The sequence below is a fragment of the Seriola lalandi genome, unplaced genomic scaffold, assembly GCF_002814215.2.
Source record: "Seriola lalandi dorsalis isolate HSWRI2012SDOR001 ecotype SW California unplaced genomic scaffold, Sedor1 jcf7180002054945, whole genome shotgun sequence".
NCBI lineage: Eukaryota > Metazoa > Chordata > Actinopteri > Carangiformes > Carangidae > Seriola > Seriola lalandi.
In genome coordinates this window covers 3868873-3886607 of record NW_019525496.1, presented here as the reverse complement: position 1 = coordinate 3886607, position 17735 = coordinate 3868873, and the positions used below count along the sequence as shown (strand labels likewise).

General features: G+C 38.8%; 2 protein-coding genes across 2 annotated transcripts; one reads left to right on the top strand and one right to left on the bottom strand.

Annotated features, from left to right (window-relative positions):
• The first annotated feature begins 1700 nt into the window (after positions 1–1700).
• Positions 1701–13457, top strand: LOC111645049 (transmembrane protein 150A). Its single transcript, XM_023394084.2, has 8 exons — positions 1701–1763; positions 5658–5940; positions 6185–6232; positions 6358–6444; positions 6928–6995; positions 8566–8693; positions 8803–8980; positions 10459–13457. Exons 2-8 carry the CDS (start codon positions 5876–5878, stop codon positions 10758–10760), a joined length of 876 nt encoding a protein of 291 aa, XP_023249852.1. The 5' UTR covers positions 1701–1763; positions 5658–5875; the 3' UTR covers positions 10761–13457.
• Positions 13245–17345, bottom strand: rnf181 (ring finger protein 181). Its single transcript, XM_023394085.2, has 6 exons — positions 17243–17345; positions 16032–16159; positions 15804–15940; positions 15339–15454; positions 15155–15229; positions 13245–15050 (listed from the first exon to the last, which is right to left on the bottom strand). The coding sequence occupies exons 2-6, from the start codon at positions 16115–16117 to the stop codon at positions 14991–14993; spliced, it is 474 nt and encodes a 157-aa protein (XP_023249853.1). The 5' UTR covers positions 16118–16159; positions 17243–17345; the 3' UTR covers positions 13245–14990.
• Between the last annotated feature and the right edge of the window lie 390 nt (positions 17346–17735).

The following is a 17735-nucleotide window of genomic DNA, read 5'->3' as shown; positions in this document are numbered from 1 at the left end:
ATAAAACAGACTTATAAAACATTATCTTAGGGTTATAATGGTGAAAAACAATAGAAATTTACAGTATACTGTTTCATTTTAATAAATTAATATATATTACATTTACATATTACATATCTTTTGTTATTCCACTGTATTGCCTATCATTTTCCATCTCAATATTAATTTGTTTTCTGTTAAACTAAATGAAATCTAAGTCACAGAGCAGCAGCTTGAGCTCTGATTGGCCAGCTGGTATCTGTTGGTTGGACACCTGTGTGTCAGAGCTGATTAATGTTATTAATTACACCTGTGCTTTTGCTGCTTTGACATGTCAAAATGTCTGCAGTGAAAACCAACTACAAACAGCTTTGTTTTGATGTTCACAGATGGGTCTCTTTCCTGGAAATCTATTGAAATAAATAATATATTGATGAGTTACTCTGTATCTGTATTTTTTTTACAAAAATATGTATTGTGACTACATCATTCACATGTGTTTTTTGAGAATGTGTTTGAATTACAACATGAAAGTTTATTAACATCAAGGATGGAGGGACATGTCACAGCAGAAAATGCACAGGTATAATAAAATTAATTAAGACTGAATTCCATTTAGCTGCTTCAGTTTCAGGGTCCTGCTCAAGATCACAGTGTCACGGCTGACTGAGACCCTTATACACAGACGGACCAGAGACATCTACAGTGAGAAACAGCTTCTCTCTTTTGTCTGTGGGTCACATGCATCATTTGTGGCAGGGCACATGTTATATTGATGATCTTATATTAAACATATAGAGAGAATTTTGATTTGTTGTGTTATCAAGGCATTACAACAGCAGAAGATAAAGACCACAATATTTCCAGGGTTAAATAAGAATTTGTACTGCTCCCAATTATAAAAAGTAGGTGGGGACAATTTTTTATAATGTCTTATAGTCTGCCTGCTCTTACTTATGTGACATGTCACTGTGTCACTGCAGTTTCTTAATCTTGGCCTTTTGTTTGCTACAAATTTTGGAAACACATTGCACATATTCTTAAGAGATTTTGATGCAAGTTCTAAAAAAAAAAAAGGTGTAAAACATTATTTTGAAATCCTATTCCAGTCCATTTGTGGGACTTTTTTTTCTTTTTCTTTTTTTGACATTATATCAAAGTGGACAAAGTGTTATCACATTCATATATTTTCAGGAGGTACATTACTGAACAAATGTTAACTTCTTATTGTACATTCTCACTAAAAACCACAGACACAGAGGTGTCGCTCTCCAGGCCTGGCAACTGTGGGAGCTGCGTCAAGTTACTTACACGAAAAATAAGACTATTCAATTGTGCCTAAAATAAAAGCGCCACATTCGTGTAATTCTCCAATACGATTATTACAAGACAAACTGAAGTGAACACGTATGAACCCGTAGAAGAAAAAAAAAATAAGCTGACATTACTACATGACTAGCACCGAAGGGAAATGTATATCTTTTATTGCCTGTAGTATTCTTTTGTCTGTGTGAATGAGTGTTTCAGTATTTTTAGTAGGATCGTCTATGTTTCTACACTCCTATTGAAGCAGTGACATGAAATGAATGATTTTGTAGATACAAATATGATTTTGTAAATTATAATTTAATGAAAGCCATTCTCTCATGAAACTCTCGTGAAGTCTTATTTTGAAACGCATAAGCGGAAGTTATTTATGCGTCTAGCCTCATCTACTAAGAAAACGCTGTTTTTAAAGGGAAACCAAGGTTGTTGAGGTCTGTGGTGGGCATAGCAGGTTGAAGGTAGGTGTAAAATCATTGTCGTGTGCTGACTGTCCCGGTAGTGTCGGTGTTCTTGTCCTCTAAATGTCTCTTGTTTAGCAGCGTATCGCTTTGGTTAGCGGAAATCAAGATGCGGGCAAGTGTCAAGTCAAGACAAGTGGTAAAGTGCAAGCTAACTAGCTAGCTAGGATGAAGCTAACAAGGCTAACGGTACCGTTATCAGGTTCACGAGAGCAGGCTGCCGAACTCAGGGATGCTGCTCCGTTTGTTTGGTAGTAGTAGTCGACTGTGGAGAAGTGAATAAATATAATGGGATGTTAATTAATATACATTGTCACAGTTGTATTAAGTCTTACAAGTGCAGTGGCTAATATTTCCTTTGAATGGCTGTGGGGGTGGGGGTGGTATGGCTCCCTGTACAGGTACATAAACACACTGACAGCTTTTCTTTTCATTAAGTCAGTATCCTGCGTTTTAGCTGCTCCTGAGAGCCTGGTTTAAAAATATTAAAAGACCTGTAAGAACAGGTGTAATGTAATGTAATGTATACCTTACTGTCTAACACATGCAGCCTGTTTGAACTTTTCATCCTTTGATCTGCTGCTCTCATTAAATGACAAGTTTATATTTTGTGCGTGGTTGTCACTGTGAGATTGAAGTTTAATTTATTTTAATTAAAAACAACGGTAGATAAAAATACTTCTTGTATGTCATGTCATCTGGCCCTTGCAGCAGTTTGAATAGAAACAGCATTTATCATTTAGAAAATCTAATAATAATAATAACTGACAATCAGAAATTTTTCAATGACAATTGACAACACACATTAAGCGATTTGATATGTAGGTCCTTTTGGGTTATTTAGCAGCCACAAATTTACATGCCAAGTTATTTTATTTAAGGAAAATAAAGAACAGCACTATGCCTTTTGAAAAATATGACTGATATATTAATTGGTGAATTTCAGTTTTTCTCAAAGGTATAAATCGTATAATGTACTCCGGTTCAGAGTGATTACTCCCACGGGCAGAAAAATATCCTTAGGTCACCATCTCACTGACATTTCCAACCTTAGTGTAGAAACAAACAATGAACACTGTAACAATGCACATTACAGCCCACATTTTTTTTTATTGTAATATAATTCTGAGGGGACCTTTTATTGATTTGTAAGCTTCACTGTCTGGTGTGAACATTGTAAAGTAGGCACTATGTCTAGTGAGTATTTTTGCCTTTTCTTAAAACAGTGTGTATGACAGCACTCCTAAAGCCTTTATAAAACTGCTGACTGTGTACATTCAGAAAAAGAAAGGACAGTCATGTTTGCCAAACCATATGAAGAAACGCCTATACTTGAATTTTGAGTGTGCGAGAGGAATATGAATGTATGCTTATGCAGATATAGTGTCTGTTTATTTATGGAAATAACGTGAGAAAACAACACACTTTAAACAAAGGAAATGGTGTGGAAAGAACAAATATACCAATAATGTAACAGTTTTGACTTTTTACTTCTTTTACTAGTTACATGTGATGGTATATGGTGTAGCAGTGAATAAACCTGGCCAAAAATGACAAATTTTGATTTGCTTATTTGTTTCTAATATACTCTTACCTTAATGGTGAACCAAAAACAAAACGAATTGAATACCCACTAACTGATTCTTTTGATAAATGTGAAAGTCAGTGGATATTTCATCTTGGCTGAAGGTTTTATTTTGGAAATAAACCCACAGTTACCAGAGCAACCTGTAAAGACCCTATCAAACTTATTTACCTGTTTCAGAGAAAAGTGAATGGAGAAGACAAAAGGCTAGCAGGATACTCAAAAAAACCCCCCAAAAAAAAAACTGATTAACAAATTCTATTGACCTACTGTCAAATGTGATGCTGAGAGCAAATGTCTGTATGCTCACTTGCTCAATTGTTTAATGATGTCCATGCAGATGGAGGAGCTTGTGTGACAGATGGGGGGTGTTCTTTGGGGCGAGTGAGTCATTGTCTTCTGGTGTATGGGTGTGTCAATAATAGGCATTCTGTCTGTGAACAATTTACTTTAACCTTTTAACCACGCCAGACTCTTCACTTAAAAACCCATGTGTACTTCCTATGAAGCAATAATCTATTGGTTCAGTTGGTGGAAATGGAAAGAAACCAGTCACATGGGTTTAATCAATTTCATATGAAAGTAATGGGAGCAAACATAGAAATGCCAAACTGGGTTGAAAGTACACTGTCAGCCTGTGGGCGGTCTCACTATAAATTATGGGAGAGTCCTAAAGATATTCAGTTTGCAATCATAGAAGACTCAGTAAACCAGAAAATACCCATTTGAGAAGCTGGAAGCAAAGAATCAAAACGATTAATAGATTATCAAAATTAATTTTTGCTCAGCTAATTAATCTACTAATTGCTGCAGCTCTCTAAAATCTGTACTCAAATTTAGAGGTGAAACATAATGTGTAAGAGAAAAAGGGGAAGTTTATCAGGATGCACTTTTGACCTCTGGTTTTGCAGAAACAAGTCACTTCTCACTGTCTGTATAGTAATAGATATATACTTTTTAAACAATGGCATAGGATGTTTATGGCATCATATAACCCACCTTATACCCTGTCACTAAGTGATTGATTACTGATTTTAAAACATCTTTTTCATAACACTATGGCATACAGTATAATAATAAAGTATAAATAAAGTATAAACAATCAAGTCATAAAATTTTTGTTAAAAATAATTTCTAACATTGCCTTATTTGTGAGTTTGACCTTTCTTTGGGAACAAGAGCTACTTCCTATTAGGATTTGTGTAGGAGAAGTTCATCTTAGCTCACTGTATATCCCCCCCAGGCAAAGGACACACTTGTAACTGTACACTGTGTAAAATGATACAGCCTGTGTTGTCCCATGCTTCCTCCACCACTGAGCTGACCTTAGCCGAGTCCTCATTCTCACAAGGGTACACTCTGCCCTGGCAGTACCTTTTACAGCTTCATGTTGCTGTTCATTTCTCCTCAATAGGTGCTTCTTTTTCTGTCTCACTGTTCTTGTGTAATCAGTGTGGGTGTCATTTAGGGAAAAGTCATCATAAAACATGGACATTGTTAAAGGGTAGCAGTCGAGCAGGTGTACAAAAACATGTATCTTTTATTTCTCTGCCATTTTGTTTGGGGTCATATTTCAGATTTTATGGTTTGTTAACTTAACAGTTAAGTTTGATTGCAAAATGTGTTTCAGTATTTACAGTAAACAGCAAGTGCTTCTCTCTCTCTCTTTTGCACTGATGTTTAACAATGATAGGGGAGAAGTTCATTCAAGAAGAGGCTAAGATCCCAGTCTGTCCTCACAGAGCGGTGACGCATCAAATGTGTCCTACAGTTTCTGTGTTGTGTCCACCACCATTCGCCCTGGTTGTTATCAGCAGCCTTAAGTCTGTTTTAACTGGCATGTGTTCAATAGTTTGCAGTTTTTGTTACTTGAGACATATTAGCAATTTGTATTACAAGCTCATGAGAAGACTGTTTGATCAGATTCACAGTGATGTGAAAATGTATGACTACTTTGTGCTGTTCACCTCTCTACAATGTTCTCAGGAGTACAACATAGAAGTTACTTCCTGTCAGCATGTCAGCTGGCTTTCAACTGTAGTCTTTGCGGTGTCTTAAAGAACAACTTTAACAGAAGATCTAAGTTGGTCTTTGTTGCACTTATAAAGCCTGCGTAGACTCAAATGTAACACAGCTGCGATACATGTTGCATTTTGAGTGAGATGTAGATTGAGGAAACGCTCACAAAACTGTAAATCACACGGCATCACAAAGTAACTCGCAGGGGATCACACATTCACGATCACAGTGCAATAATTTAGCTGACTGATTTTTCATATACTGAAAAAATGTTCCTTCTCTTGTTTCAGGTTGCTGCTGGTTGCAGGGCCCTGTGGAGCAGAAGAGCTGTGCCATTCCCCCTTTTGTCCTCTCATGCCCCCTCCCCGTCCCCGTGTGTTCCCCTGTGTGTAAGTGACCCCACACCCCCACCCGCCCCCCACCTGATCCCTTCTGTTGTGTCGCCACTCCAGCCCGAAGCCCCCCTCTCACCCCATGCTTGGGACAAAGCCAGCTCACTGCCAGCCCAATGACTGCCTGGATCGTCCTGCCTGTCAGCCTGTCTGCCTTCTCCATCACAGGAATATGGATAGTGTGAGTTACAGAAACACTCAGCCGTGTCACGTATGCTGTAACATTGAAACATAATGTGTTCCTGTTATCAGGTGTACAGATGATACTCTTTCTTGTTTGTATTCTTTCTGCTGAGTAACCCTGTATCTTAAGGCCAGAGTAATCTTGTTTCTTGATAATAATCCTATTTGCTTCATCTGGGATTATAACACTGTGACATTTGCCATTTCTTGCTTTGAATTATGATGTGCTCCTTACCCTACAGGTATGCCATGGCTGTGATGAATCACCATGTTTGTCCTGTGGAGAACTGGTGAGTGATTTTATTCTGTTGATCTGAAGCTGGCTTAAAGCTTTTTATAGTTCCAAACCTGGACGCAGTCCGATTCCACAGCTATCAGTAGGGAATGAACAGAACTCATTGTGTCACTGCTACAGGTCTTACAACGTAACGTGCACAGAGGAGCTGCCCCGACCAGGCTTCCCCAAGACGTGCTGCACCATCCAGGACATCCCCCTCATCAGGTCTCCTGCTCCACCTCTCCTCCTCTCTGTGGATCAAGTCTTTGTTTCTGCTGAATACAAAAGCAATTTTGTGTCAGCGAAAGCCCTGAGGCATGAATTAGCACCTTGTTATGTAGTTGCTCTATGACGGTCATTAACCCACGCTTTGCATAAATTGCATTTGTGTAATCTGCAAATAAGCCTCTAACCACAGGCAAGTACAAAAGCACTCTTGTAAAAAGGCATCATGAGACTTGTAGGCTTTTTAGCCGTGTACGTAGTGGAAAGTTTTACATCTAGATAATATCAGAGCAAAGTGGTTTCTCATTCTTTTATATTCTTTTATTATTCGTTTAGTACATATATCTGTAACTGTAGTCACTTTATTTGTTCCTGCACAATTTGATATTTTGAAAACTGACACATGGTAACTGTGTGATACACTGATTTGTTTATATCTCCTCCCTCTAATATTGAGAGCTGTTCTGTCTTCATGTCCTACAGTAAATGTGGCTCCTACCCTCCTGAAAGCTGCCTGTTCAGCCTGATTGGCAACGTTGGAGCTTTCATGGGTAAGGCCTTGTTTTAACTGAAGTTAAATCATGTGATTAAAAGACATTGTGTATGCAAGAGTTCATGCTTAAAAGGAATAGAATGATATTTTGAGAAATGTACTTATTTGCTTTCTTGTTGAGAGTTAGATGAGAAGACTGATACCACTCTCATAGGTGTACAGTAAATATGAAGCTATAACCAGGAGATGGTTAACCTAGCTTAGCCAGAGACTAGAAACAGAACAGGGTGATGGAGCTAGACTGGTTCTCCCCACCAGCACCTCTAAAGCTCCCTAATAAATAAAAACATGGCTTTATTGTGGTTTATGTGCTGGCCTATGTCTTGGCCAGGCAACCAGCGGATACTTCATGAAGTGAAGAGAAAAGAAATAGTTTCAGCACATAACTCCCATAAAACCATAAAATTACTGTTGTGTAAACGGGGATTTAAAATGTAAACAAATTCAATTATTTAAGAATCTAATATTCTGTAGCTTTTGCAGAATAATAATAAAATGTTAACTTGTTTTCAGCAAATATTGAGTGATGTATTGTGAGAATTCCTCATGAAATACTAATTATTCAATATGCAATGAAGTGACATTGGTTGAATCTTTAATTAGATCTGCAATTTACCCTTCAGTGTAAATAAGACTGCTGCCTTCTGCTCTTTAATACAACACAATTACTGAGTATAGTTGAGGTGAGAAGTGTTTAATGTCTGTCTCTTCTGTCCGTTCTGTGTGTTAACATCAATCCTCCATGGTGCCCACAGACGTCAGCCGCTCCCCTCCAAGAGATATGGAGGGGCTTGAAATAGCCTGTGCTCTCTAATCAATAATGAATGCAGCTTTCCTTCCACTTCCCCCCTCTGTCCCCTCCACTGCATGTACCCTCTGTGGCCCTCCTCCATCACTCCTCCTCCTCCTATCTTGTGTGATCACAACTCAGTTCTGCCCCATTTTCCCCCTTTGCCCTTAATTGCATGTCTTCCCTGCTGTTTCCACTATTGCTTCATTATTCACATCACCTTTCGTTCTCATACATATTTAAATTGTTTCTAGTCCACACGATCTCCTATTGTTTCCTTGCATTTTTATTTCTAGATTTCATTTCATGTTTTCCCTGCTTTTCCGTCACTGGTGTATAAACTGTCTGGATGCTCTTTGACCTCCTTTATTGTTGGTAGCTTGTATTGTTGTTGACCTGTGTTTTACTGCCTAGGTGGTTTTGTTCTGTTTATAGTTTTCAAACAGTGACAATAAACATGCCAAGATGCAACCAGAGATGTCAATAGTTGATAAAACACATCCTCTCTGAGACAGCAGTAAAACCAAATCATCATCAACATCAGCAGAATGGGTGCAGTCACATTGTGTCACGTCACATAGGTGATTGTCCACCACCTATAGATAAAACTGTAAACAAGTAAGAGTATCATATTTAAACATGTCAAAAAAAGTCCACAAATTTTCCACTAAACAGTGATTAAGTTTCCACCGACAGATTCACATGAAAAGACTTTTGATGTGAATGTGTATTTGATGTTGTGGATGCAGTGTAAACGTGTGTTCGTTGTGTCCTGCAGTGGTGATGGTGTGCCTTCTGCGCTACGCCCAGGTGATCGAGCACAGCCACCGATGTTGGGTCAACACCAGCGCTCTGGTGTCCGGCTGCACCAACGCCGTGGGTCTGGTCATGGTGGGCAACTTCCAGGTAACAACAATGACTTGAGCACATTAAATTCAAAATTTGAAGGACTTTTTGCTACTTTTTTTGGACCTCAGACAAACTGTCATTCCGACTGTACGTTTCTGTCTGACAGGTGGATCATGCCAAATCTCTACACTATGTGGGCGCCGGTGTGGCATTTCCCGCAGGGCTACTGTTTGTGTGCCTGCAGTGTGTGCTCACCTACCGGGTAGCTGTAACCGCCCTTGACTACTGGATGGCCCATTTCCGGGTGGCACTGGCACTGGGAGCCATGGTCTCCCTCGTCCTCAGTATCCTTTACTCACCAGTGGGACATCCCCCCTTGCTGTTTACATATAGCAGTTATGTACTGTTTGTTATATCTAAACACAGTTTCGGTAGATGTAGTTTTCACTCTTCTTTTAATGGAAGTGTTTGGTTTATTTTGTTTTCTCTTAAGTACGTCACGTAACTGACCTTTTTCACAGCGGGCGTTTTGATGTGATATTGAGAAAAGGCACAGGTTTTTTAATAACAACTATCTGTCATTTAGGTCATCCAGTTCAAGGGCCCTGATATTGTTCGTGCTCACACTGGAATGACTTTCATGGCATTGAGCCACCATTAAAGTTATTAGTTACACCTTTGCTTTTCCTGTTTTTATGCTAAGTAAAAAGGTCAGCCTTGAAAAATGTCTAACTCCTGTCAAAATCTTAAACGCATTTGCTTGTAAATGGTTCCTGAGGAAATATTAACTTTTGCTGTTTTTCATCATATCTGAGTTTCTCTTAGTCATCTGTTTAGTGATGAAACAAGTTATTCATTGTAATCAAAAGCATGTGGTGTAGTTCAAAATGAAAGGCAGAGTTTGTTGAGGTTGTGTAACTGTTTGGTCTTTTTTGTATTGCTATATTCATTTTGAAGAGGCTCCACCTCGTCATCCTGAGATCAGAGAGCACACAGTCCAATCATGTGGTGGCATGCCAATAAAACATAAGGGAGAACTTGTTTTCCCTCTCCTTTTCACTCCACAAGCCTTGAGACAGTTCAAGACGTTTGTCCTTCCATCTCTGAGACAGAACCTCAAGGCCATGTTGCTACATCTGCCTGGGTGGACTTTCATCTCCCCCTCCTGTCCTCTTGTGAAACCATCAGTTCATTGTTAAACGCTGAGCTGATAGCTTCACTTTCTATGGCAGCCTCTCCTCTGATGTCCAGTGAGAAACATGGCTGTTGAGCTGTGGGTTTGCCTTTGTCAGTCTGTAGCCTCTGATGCTTTAAGCTGGCTCTTTCATAACTCCATTGTTCTGAAGTTAGGAAGCAGTTTATGTGGGATTGTTTTCTCTTCACCACTTATCATTGTCATCCTTAATTTCTCTCTGCTGTCTCCTCATCCATTTGGCAGCAAGAACCATTCTGGTTCATGTTGATTATCTGATAAATAATAAGTATATCCCAGGTGAATATACTGCATTCACTGTTCAATTTTTTTTAAAACCTGTTTGTTTAATAGAGCTGCAAAGCCAATTGCAATTTAACCCTAATCATATTTTGAATTCACATCTGGCACCCCAAGGTTAAACTACCTGTGATATAACTCATCTCCTTATATCATGGAGTGAATCAGGCTATTGACGTTTGTTATTCTTTCCTTCCTATGCCTGTAGACTCAGTGGAAATGGGAAAGTAATATAATAATGGTAGTAATAATAATAGTAGTATTAAGCTTTGTTTGTTCAGCTCATGCATGTACCAGCGATATTTGTCCTCCTTAACTTGTCGTCCTCAGGTGGCATCTTCTTCATCCATGAGAGCTTCATCCTGCAGCACGCTGCGGCCATCTGCGAGTGGGTCTTCACTGTGGACATCCTGGTTTTTTACGGCACCTTCACCTACGAGTTCGGCACCGTCACCAGCGAGACCATGATGGCCGGCCTGCAGCGGAGTCACCACCACGGCTCAGGTGTTATCATGGGCCCCAGGGCCCGGGGCTCAACACTAGGCGGGGCAACTAAGGGCCTCAAGTCCCCCGGGGGAAGCAGCACATCCACACATCTCAACTGTACCCCGGAGAGCATAGCCATGTTGTAGCTCTGCCTCGCAGCCCAAAGGTGTGAAGTGTCACTGCAGAGGTCTTCACGAGCCCCCACAGGAAGGCAAGATGACAGAGACAGCATGTGCAGGAAGTTCTGGTATCTTTAACCATTGACCCAACACCAGGTTATCCCATCTGTAATACTATACTGCTTTATTTTTATTTTTTTATTTTTTTCTTCTCAATGTTGGTGCGAGCCCCTGCAGTCAAATGTCCCGTTACATTTTCAGTGGTGATGTTGAAAGGAGGGCTGAATGTGTGGAGCCAGTCTGAGCTGGAGCCATGAATGTTTTCTAAGATGGCTGTTTGTCTGGGCAGTTCTTCACTAAAACCCACTAGAGTAGGTTGTTTTCTTTTTTTTTTTTTTTTTTTTTTAAATAACTGGATGTCACTGGTGTCATGGTGGAAAAGTAAATTACTTAAACCCACAAGATTCTACCCCTCCCCCAGACACTCCTTCATGAACTACCCATTGCTTTTGTGTGGCCCACCTGTCGTGGCCTCTTGCTTATCTCTGCACGGCACACTTTTTGAATGAGAGAATAGGAATTTTCCGTTTGTGTAGAAAGTAGAAAATACTGAATGTTTGAGATGTGAATAGTTAACAGTTATGTATGTTTTACAGGCTGTAAGCATATGGCCTTCTTAAACCAATCAAGCATTAATTACCTGTTAAATGATTTGGCAAAAATCATTCATTTCACCTGACAATTTGATTTGTTTGCACAGATGATTTGAATGCAGGTTTTGGTGGTATTTTTAAATTATTTTACAAAATGTGTATACGTGTATCTTGAGCCACTATCATTCTTGAGGTCATAATCCATTTCACTGACATGCGAGTGCAGGATGGCTGCTCTGTTTTAATGACTTGGACTTTGTGTGTCAATCACTTTTAACTGAGAATCTCTGAAGTCGTCTCTCTTGATGTCCTTCCATTGTTGTCCCACAAACTGCATGATCTAATTATTTCTTTGTCATGCTACCTTTTTTATTTCATACACTTGTCATGGCCGGTGCAATAATCACCATCAATCACCTGATAATTTACACTCCACCAGAGTGAATAATGCCTTTTTCAGTGTGTTGGAATTGAACACAGGGCTCTTTTTGTTTAAAAAAGAAAAAAAGAAAAAAAAAGCTACACCAAGACATTTGAAGTGATGTTATAGGACAGTTATAATCCGACTAACACATCTACAGAATAACATAGTTCTTGTCCACACACTGATCTGGTTCCAGGCTGGACCCCTGGAAGCCTTATTTGAGTTTCTAGTATAGGTTTTCTGTTGAATATGAAATGAGGTGAAGCCTTCCCAGTAGTTGCAGGGGAAGTTTTGTTAACTGAGAGGTGAATACGATGCTCGCAGACCTTGTGCCATAAAACCTCAAGGCGTCACAATGGTGTCAATACAGTGTAACAACCTGACAATACAAAACAGGTTGTAAACTGAAGTGAAAGTGAGTCATATTGAGGTTTTTGTATAATTTCCTGTTGCCAATTTCTCTTATAGTGAAAACTAGAGTTTTGAATTAGCTTTAACACCAGACTGCCGCAAAACGACCACTGCTCAAACTGAAGCTGACAAATGCCACCAAGTTTAGGTTACACTCAGATTAAGTTTTTATTTTAAATGAGCCGTTTGAGAAGTATGTTTCGTAACACATGAATACACAGTATTCTGCCCTCTGCGTAGTGTTGATGCATTTTAAACTGTCTAACCACTGGATGCCAGCAGTACACATTTTTAAAAGGTCACATCACCTACCTCTTTTATCTTTTGTGGGTTTGATGTTATTTAAATGTGAAAGCTAGAGTTCCAACATATTCTCCATCTCACAATGGTTTGAGGTTGAGAAAAGTATTTAACATGATGGTGGCTCAGCAATCCACAAAGGTCTGTCTTAATAAGTGTTGTTAGCATTTGACAGGACAGTGGATCTGCTGTGCCACAAGATGCCTAATCATGTGTCAGGTCAGTTTTCTTTACTTTTCATGCAAATCATTTAACTTCCCATTCTTCGTGGGACTGCAGCCATCCTCTCTGGTACTGCAATCTTGCCAAAAAGACTGGAATCCTCTGGAGTTTCGAATGGTTTTCTGTACGACGGCAGCAGGTGTATGAATTGGTATGTGTGTAATGTTTTAGCCTTATCCCTTGTACAATGCCAGGGGAACATGTTCAGATCTTATCTTGTGTTCAGCTGTAGCCTCTTTCACCATACTGTAACCAAGTCACGAGGTGTGACTACAAATGGCAGCTTGTAAGAGCCCTCACATCAGGGTTGGATTTATTCTGTAACACCATCTTCCACAGGCCCAAATTTAAAGGTGGATTTTACAATCTTTTTTTTTTTCTGTCAAAATGTGCACTTCACTAAGCTTTCAAATGGTATGTTTGTTCATGGGAGAATCCTGTATTACAAAAGGCTGCCTGACCTCTACATGTGTTGAACTCTAGCAACAGCAACACACAAACTAAACAATGTATTTGTTTTATTTCCTCGATTTGAACAATATGTAAAAGAATGGTAATAGAGGAGTCAGATAATTCCCTGAAAACAAGTCAACACAGATTATTTTGTTTCCTTTTTATAAATTCTGTAAATATTTAATGATTTGTCTATCATTTAGGTATTTTCATTTGACAGAGATTTATATTCAAATATGAAATAAAAATGATAAATTATTAGCAGGTGGTTTGCATTGGTTGTTCTTTGGACATGGACAGTTTGATTCTTTCTAAACAGCAAAATTATCAGTAAGTTGCTTCTTAAAACACAAACTGACAGTTTATATAGTAATAAACAGTGTGGAATAGTATTAGCAACATCCTTTCACTGTGGTTGATAGGGTGGTTGTTTTACATATGTATGTATGTATGTATGTATGTATGTATATATATATATAAATGTGTGTGTGTGTCTGTGTGTGTGTGTCCATGTCATACATATAAACTATACACACACATGTATACCTATATTCTGCTGGTTAGAAATCACAGGCAAGTTAAATTAAGGGGTCGCCATATGATGTACAAGCATCGAAACCGATCCAGACGAAATTGGTTGTGTTACTGATAGTTTCTGTGAGTCAACCAGAAGAGAAGAGATGCTCCTTCAAACATCAAAACATCATCATGGGACAAGTCAAAGGGGAACAAACAATTTTAACAACAATTTTACACATGAAGGTCAGTTTACTCGGCATGAGGAGGACTACTGTTCCTGTGAAGACAGTGGTATCATGTCTTGTGTGGCTCTTGGGGCTGCAGACCACGCATTGAGACAGAAAGCTGTTTGTTTTTACCAGGCAGGGATGGTCTAAGTGTAGGATCCAGCATTCTGGCGATTGACCGATACTAAAGGTCATGATATCTCAACCGCTGCTTCAATTTTGACATTTCAACCCAGAATTTACAGAAGTACGTACTACTAATATAATATTACTCTAATGCAATGTAAAATTAAAAGTCTCTCAGATTTAAACATGATTTTTTATAAAAAGGAATTGCTGATCAATATGTATATGTATATTCCTGTCTTTAAATAATTCATATTCTTTAGAGAAATAAAGCTGAACACATTTTTTGTGGTTTTAAAGTTCATAAATTTATGTAAAAAAAAGGGACAAAGAGACAGAGTGCTTAGTGCTGCTGTCAACAGCATACTCATCTTAAAATATATTCATCCTAACTAATGAGAAAAGAGCATTTACTAATAAGCATTTTCAATTTTCAATGACCTCGTTGTTTATGTTGCATTCATGCCATGTCAAATGAAAGGAAGGAGCAGCAAACGGGAGCGGTCACACATTATTCCAACATGGTTACCCCCACTGCTAGCCTTATAGTCACAACAGATACACACACACACACACACACACACACACACATATATATATGTATATATATATATTTCTCTAAATATCTATTTTTATTGCGTTGCATACCCGGGTTATATTTAGAAGGAGCTGCCAGTGATGTTGACTTTGCGGCTGTTTCACCAACCATTTGTTGACAGTTCTGTAGTTCTTTTCGCCAATTGGGAGATATTGATATACTACAAATATGAGGCTGACACATGAGCTGCATGCTTATGATTACATTCTGTATGACATGGCATGAACACATCATTATGTATTTCCTGAAGCTTCCTTTTTTGTTTTTGAGTAATTTTCAGTAAAATGTCACTGTGACACAAACTTGCACCACAGCACCAGGGTGTCATGTGTACATGGCTCCATGTAGGTCCTCCAGCCTGTGTTCCCTCTGTTTTCTTCTCTCCTACAGGACAGAAAAAAACTGCTCAACCAAGGACTGGTGCCACATTGAAAGCATGGTTAGAAGTTGCAGATCAGTTGTACCATCCAATGCATATTTACACGCACCTTGTCTTTTTTAAACTCCTCATACTCTGGATTGTCAGTTGGTAATTCAAGTCGGCAGAGCGGACAGGAGTTAGTCTACAATTTAAAACACAAAACATCAAATCAGTGTCAAAGAATCTGGGAATTTAACCAGCCACTCACACATTTCCATAAACATATCTAATGTAGGATCTGAATGCTTCACCTTGCCCAGCCAGGGCAGTATACATCCTGAGTGGAAAAGGTGTTTGCAAGGCATCTCTCGGACTGTTTCTTGTTCCTCGAACTCCAGCAAACAAACAGGACACTTGAGCCCTTTGTCTGTGAGAAATAAAAAAAAGCTTGATTAAATCCCTATACTATTATTAATCCAGTAAAGGATTGCAAAATAAGCTTGCTCCTGACTGTGTCATGCTCACACCAGTATACCCAGGTCCTACTGCTGACAAATGAAAAGTTTAGTTGAGAAATTGAGGGGAAAATCTATTCTCAGATACAAACTATTTGAACACATTAAGTTTGTGGTCCACCAGCTTCCTCTCAGCCTGAACGCTCCCTCTGCCATTATCAGTTTCACTTCCACTACATTTGCTGAACGTCAGTGAAAAATGGCTAGTCGTAAATTTCAATGTAAAACACAATTAATTATACTGGAGCAAATCTCTCTTACCTGCTTGCTCTGGAGAAATGATGACCACAGTGAGGGTCTGAACAGCAGTTTTGGCAGCCGGAGGCGGAAGACGTTGGTCCCAGTCTGACAAATCAAACGCCCCTGAGTCAAGTAAGTCCAAGCCTTGCATTAAAGACCTGTACATAAAGAGCAACAGTCAATCAGAGCACTGTTAACTATGTATCAATGTACAGCAGTATAATGCATCTGCAGTGTGTTTAGCCTCACCTGGCCAGTTCAAGTAGTGCGTTCTGCCGATACTGTTCCTCTGGGTTGGTGGGCTCACAGTCGTGTTCATCAAAGTAGGATGCCATTTTGGTCCAGCTAACGATTGTGTCTTCTTTGTATTAAGATACCTGGCAGACATATGGATACTGAAGGTTCAGTAGTTTGTCAGAAAAAATGTAAAATCCACAGCTGATATTTAAAATTACAGTTGAGTGATTTGGCAGAGCCTTAGAGCTGATGACTAACTATCACATGGTGTACATTTATTTATGAAATACATGAATTTATTGACATTTCAATCACACTTTTGTACTTCCCAGGGATAGAAAACAGTTTTGTTTTAATCTATTAATATGACCTAAGCACATGTATGGATTACTGAACACAAGCCCAGGGGCCTGAGGGGTCAGGGCTCCCCTGGACCAGGGCCTCTGGTTTGAAAGTCCTTAAAACTCAGTTACAAGACTACAAAGACAGGCAAACCCAGAGACATGTAAAACGACCACAGATAAGTTTGCTAAAAACAACCACTCTTTATTGCCAAAATGGACATTTGTCAATTATAACGAAATTTAAGATGTTTTAATACTTCTAATGCCTTTTTTATGAGGGAAGTGAATCGTGTGGTTTGTTTTATTCACTTTGTAAATTCAACAACTAAAACCCAGATATACCACAGTGCTGTGACTACGTGGTGTAGTATCTGTGTAAAATCAATAGACAAAGGTTTGACCCTCAATATATGGTATTCAAATATTTTTCAAAGGGCGCTGCAATACAGCTGAAGACTTCCAACAGACTAATTAATTCATCTAATACAAAATACAATGGGGTCATTGATATAAAATGCGACTGTTTCCGTCATTACATTATAAAATGTTTGACTACCAAACTATAAAGCTTAGGTGGTGAGTAACAGCAACCACCCAATGTTACACTCAAAAAGTTCCCCAAATAAATTAATGTTTGATAAACTTTATGAATGAATACCCATCAAGATATAAGAGAGATATGCTATAAAATTGTCCATTTTGTTAATAACTGTTGAGGTTACTTACTGAGCGTGTTTTTTTGACAGCAGAAGCTCAGTTAAACTGACGCTATCAAACCCCCAAGTTTCTTCAACTTGTATAAATAGACATAACATGTTGTAGAAAAGTATAAATTATTAATAAATTCTTGGCCAGACTTTAGAAATAAGCTCGACTTACCTTAAACGTTAGCAACAATAATAGATATTTGTCATTCTTCCGGGTATGACGGTTTTACTACGTAAAACTTTGTCCAATCACAGCAGAGACACGCGCTCTGTTTCTTCTTCTTCTGAAAGTTTTATGGCGGTTGGCAAACGAGGACGATGCATTGCCGCAACCAACTGGTACGAGGCGTGTACTGCCGTTATAAATCTATGGCTGTGTGGATACAAGGCCTGTTTTTCAATCAAGTCATGTGGTTTACTATCTGAACGGTCAAACTGATGAAGTTGAATGTGAGCAAACAGTCACTAGTGTCTTCAAACCACTGACAGGTTAACATACAACTATCACTGTTTCCTGTATAAACTGACAATTGATTATTGATTGATAATTCTCCCAGTCTGAAGGTTACTCAAACTACAAAGGCAATATCAGTTTTCTTACTTGTATCCTTTGTAGTTTGAATGCTGTGATAATAGTGACTTTGTATATGTCTCCATTGATTATG

Excerpts from the sequence above, each read along its gene's own strand:
- rnf181 (XM_023394085.2), bottom strand. The coding sequence starts at position 16,117 with ATGGCATCCTACTTTGATGAACACGACTGTGAGCCCACCAACCCAGAG. Across the intron at positions 15,941-16,031 it reads GCACTACTTGAACTGGCCAG|GTCTTTAATGCAAGGCTTGG; the intron begins GTGAGGCTAAAC and ends CTTTATGTACAG. Across the intron at positions 15,051-15,154 it reads AGGAGTTTAAAAAAGACAAG|GAGAGAAGAAAACAGAGGGA; the intron begins GTGCGTGTAAAT and ends TCTGTCCTGTAG.
- LOC111645049 (XM_023394084.2), top strand. The coding sequence starts at position 5,876 with ATGACTGCCTGGATCGTCCTGCCTGTCAGCCTGTCTGCCTTCTCCATC. Across the intron at positions 6,233-6,357 it reads GTTTGTCCTGTGGAGAACTG|GTCTTACAACGTAACGTGCA; the intron begins GTGAGTGATTTT and ends TCACTGCTACAG. Across the intron at positions 6,445-6,927 it reads CAGGACATCCCCCTCATCAG|TAAATGTGGCTCCTACCCTC; the intron begins GTCTCCTGCTCC and ends CATGTCCTACAG.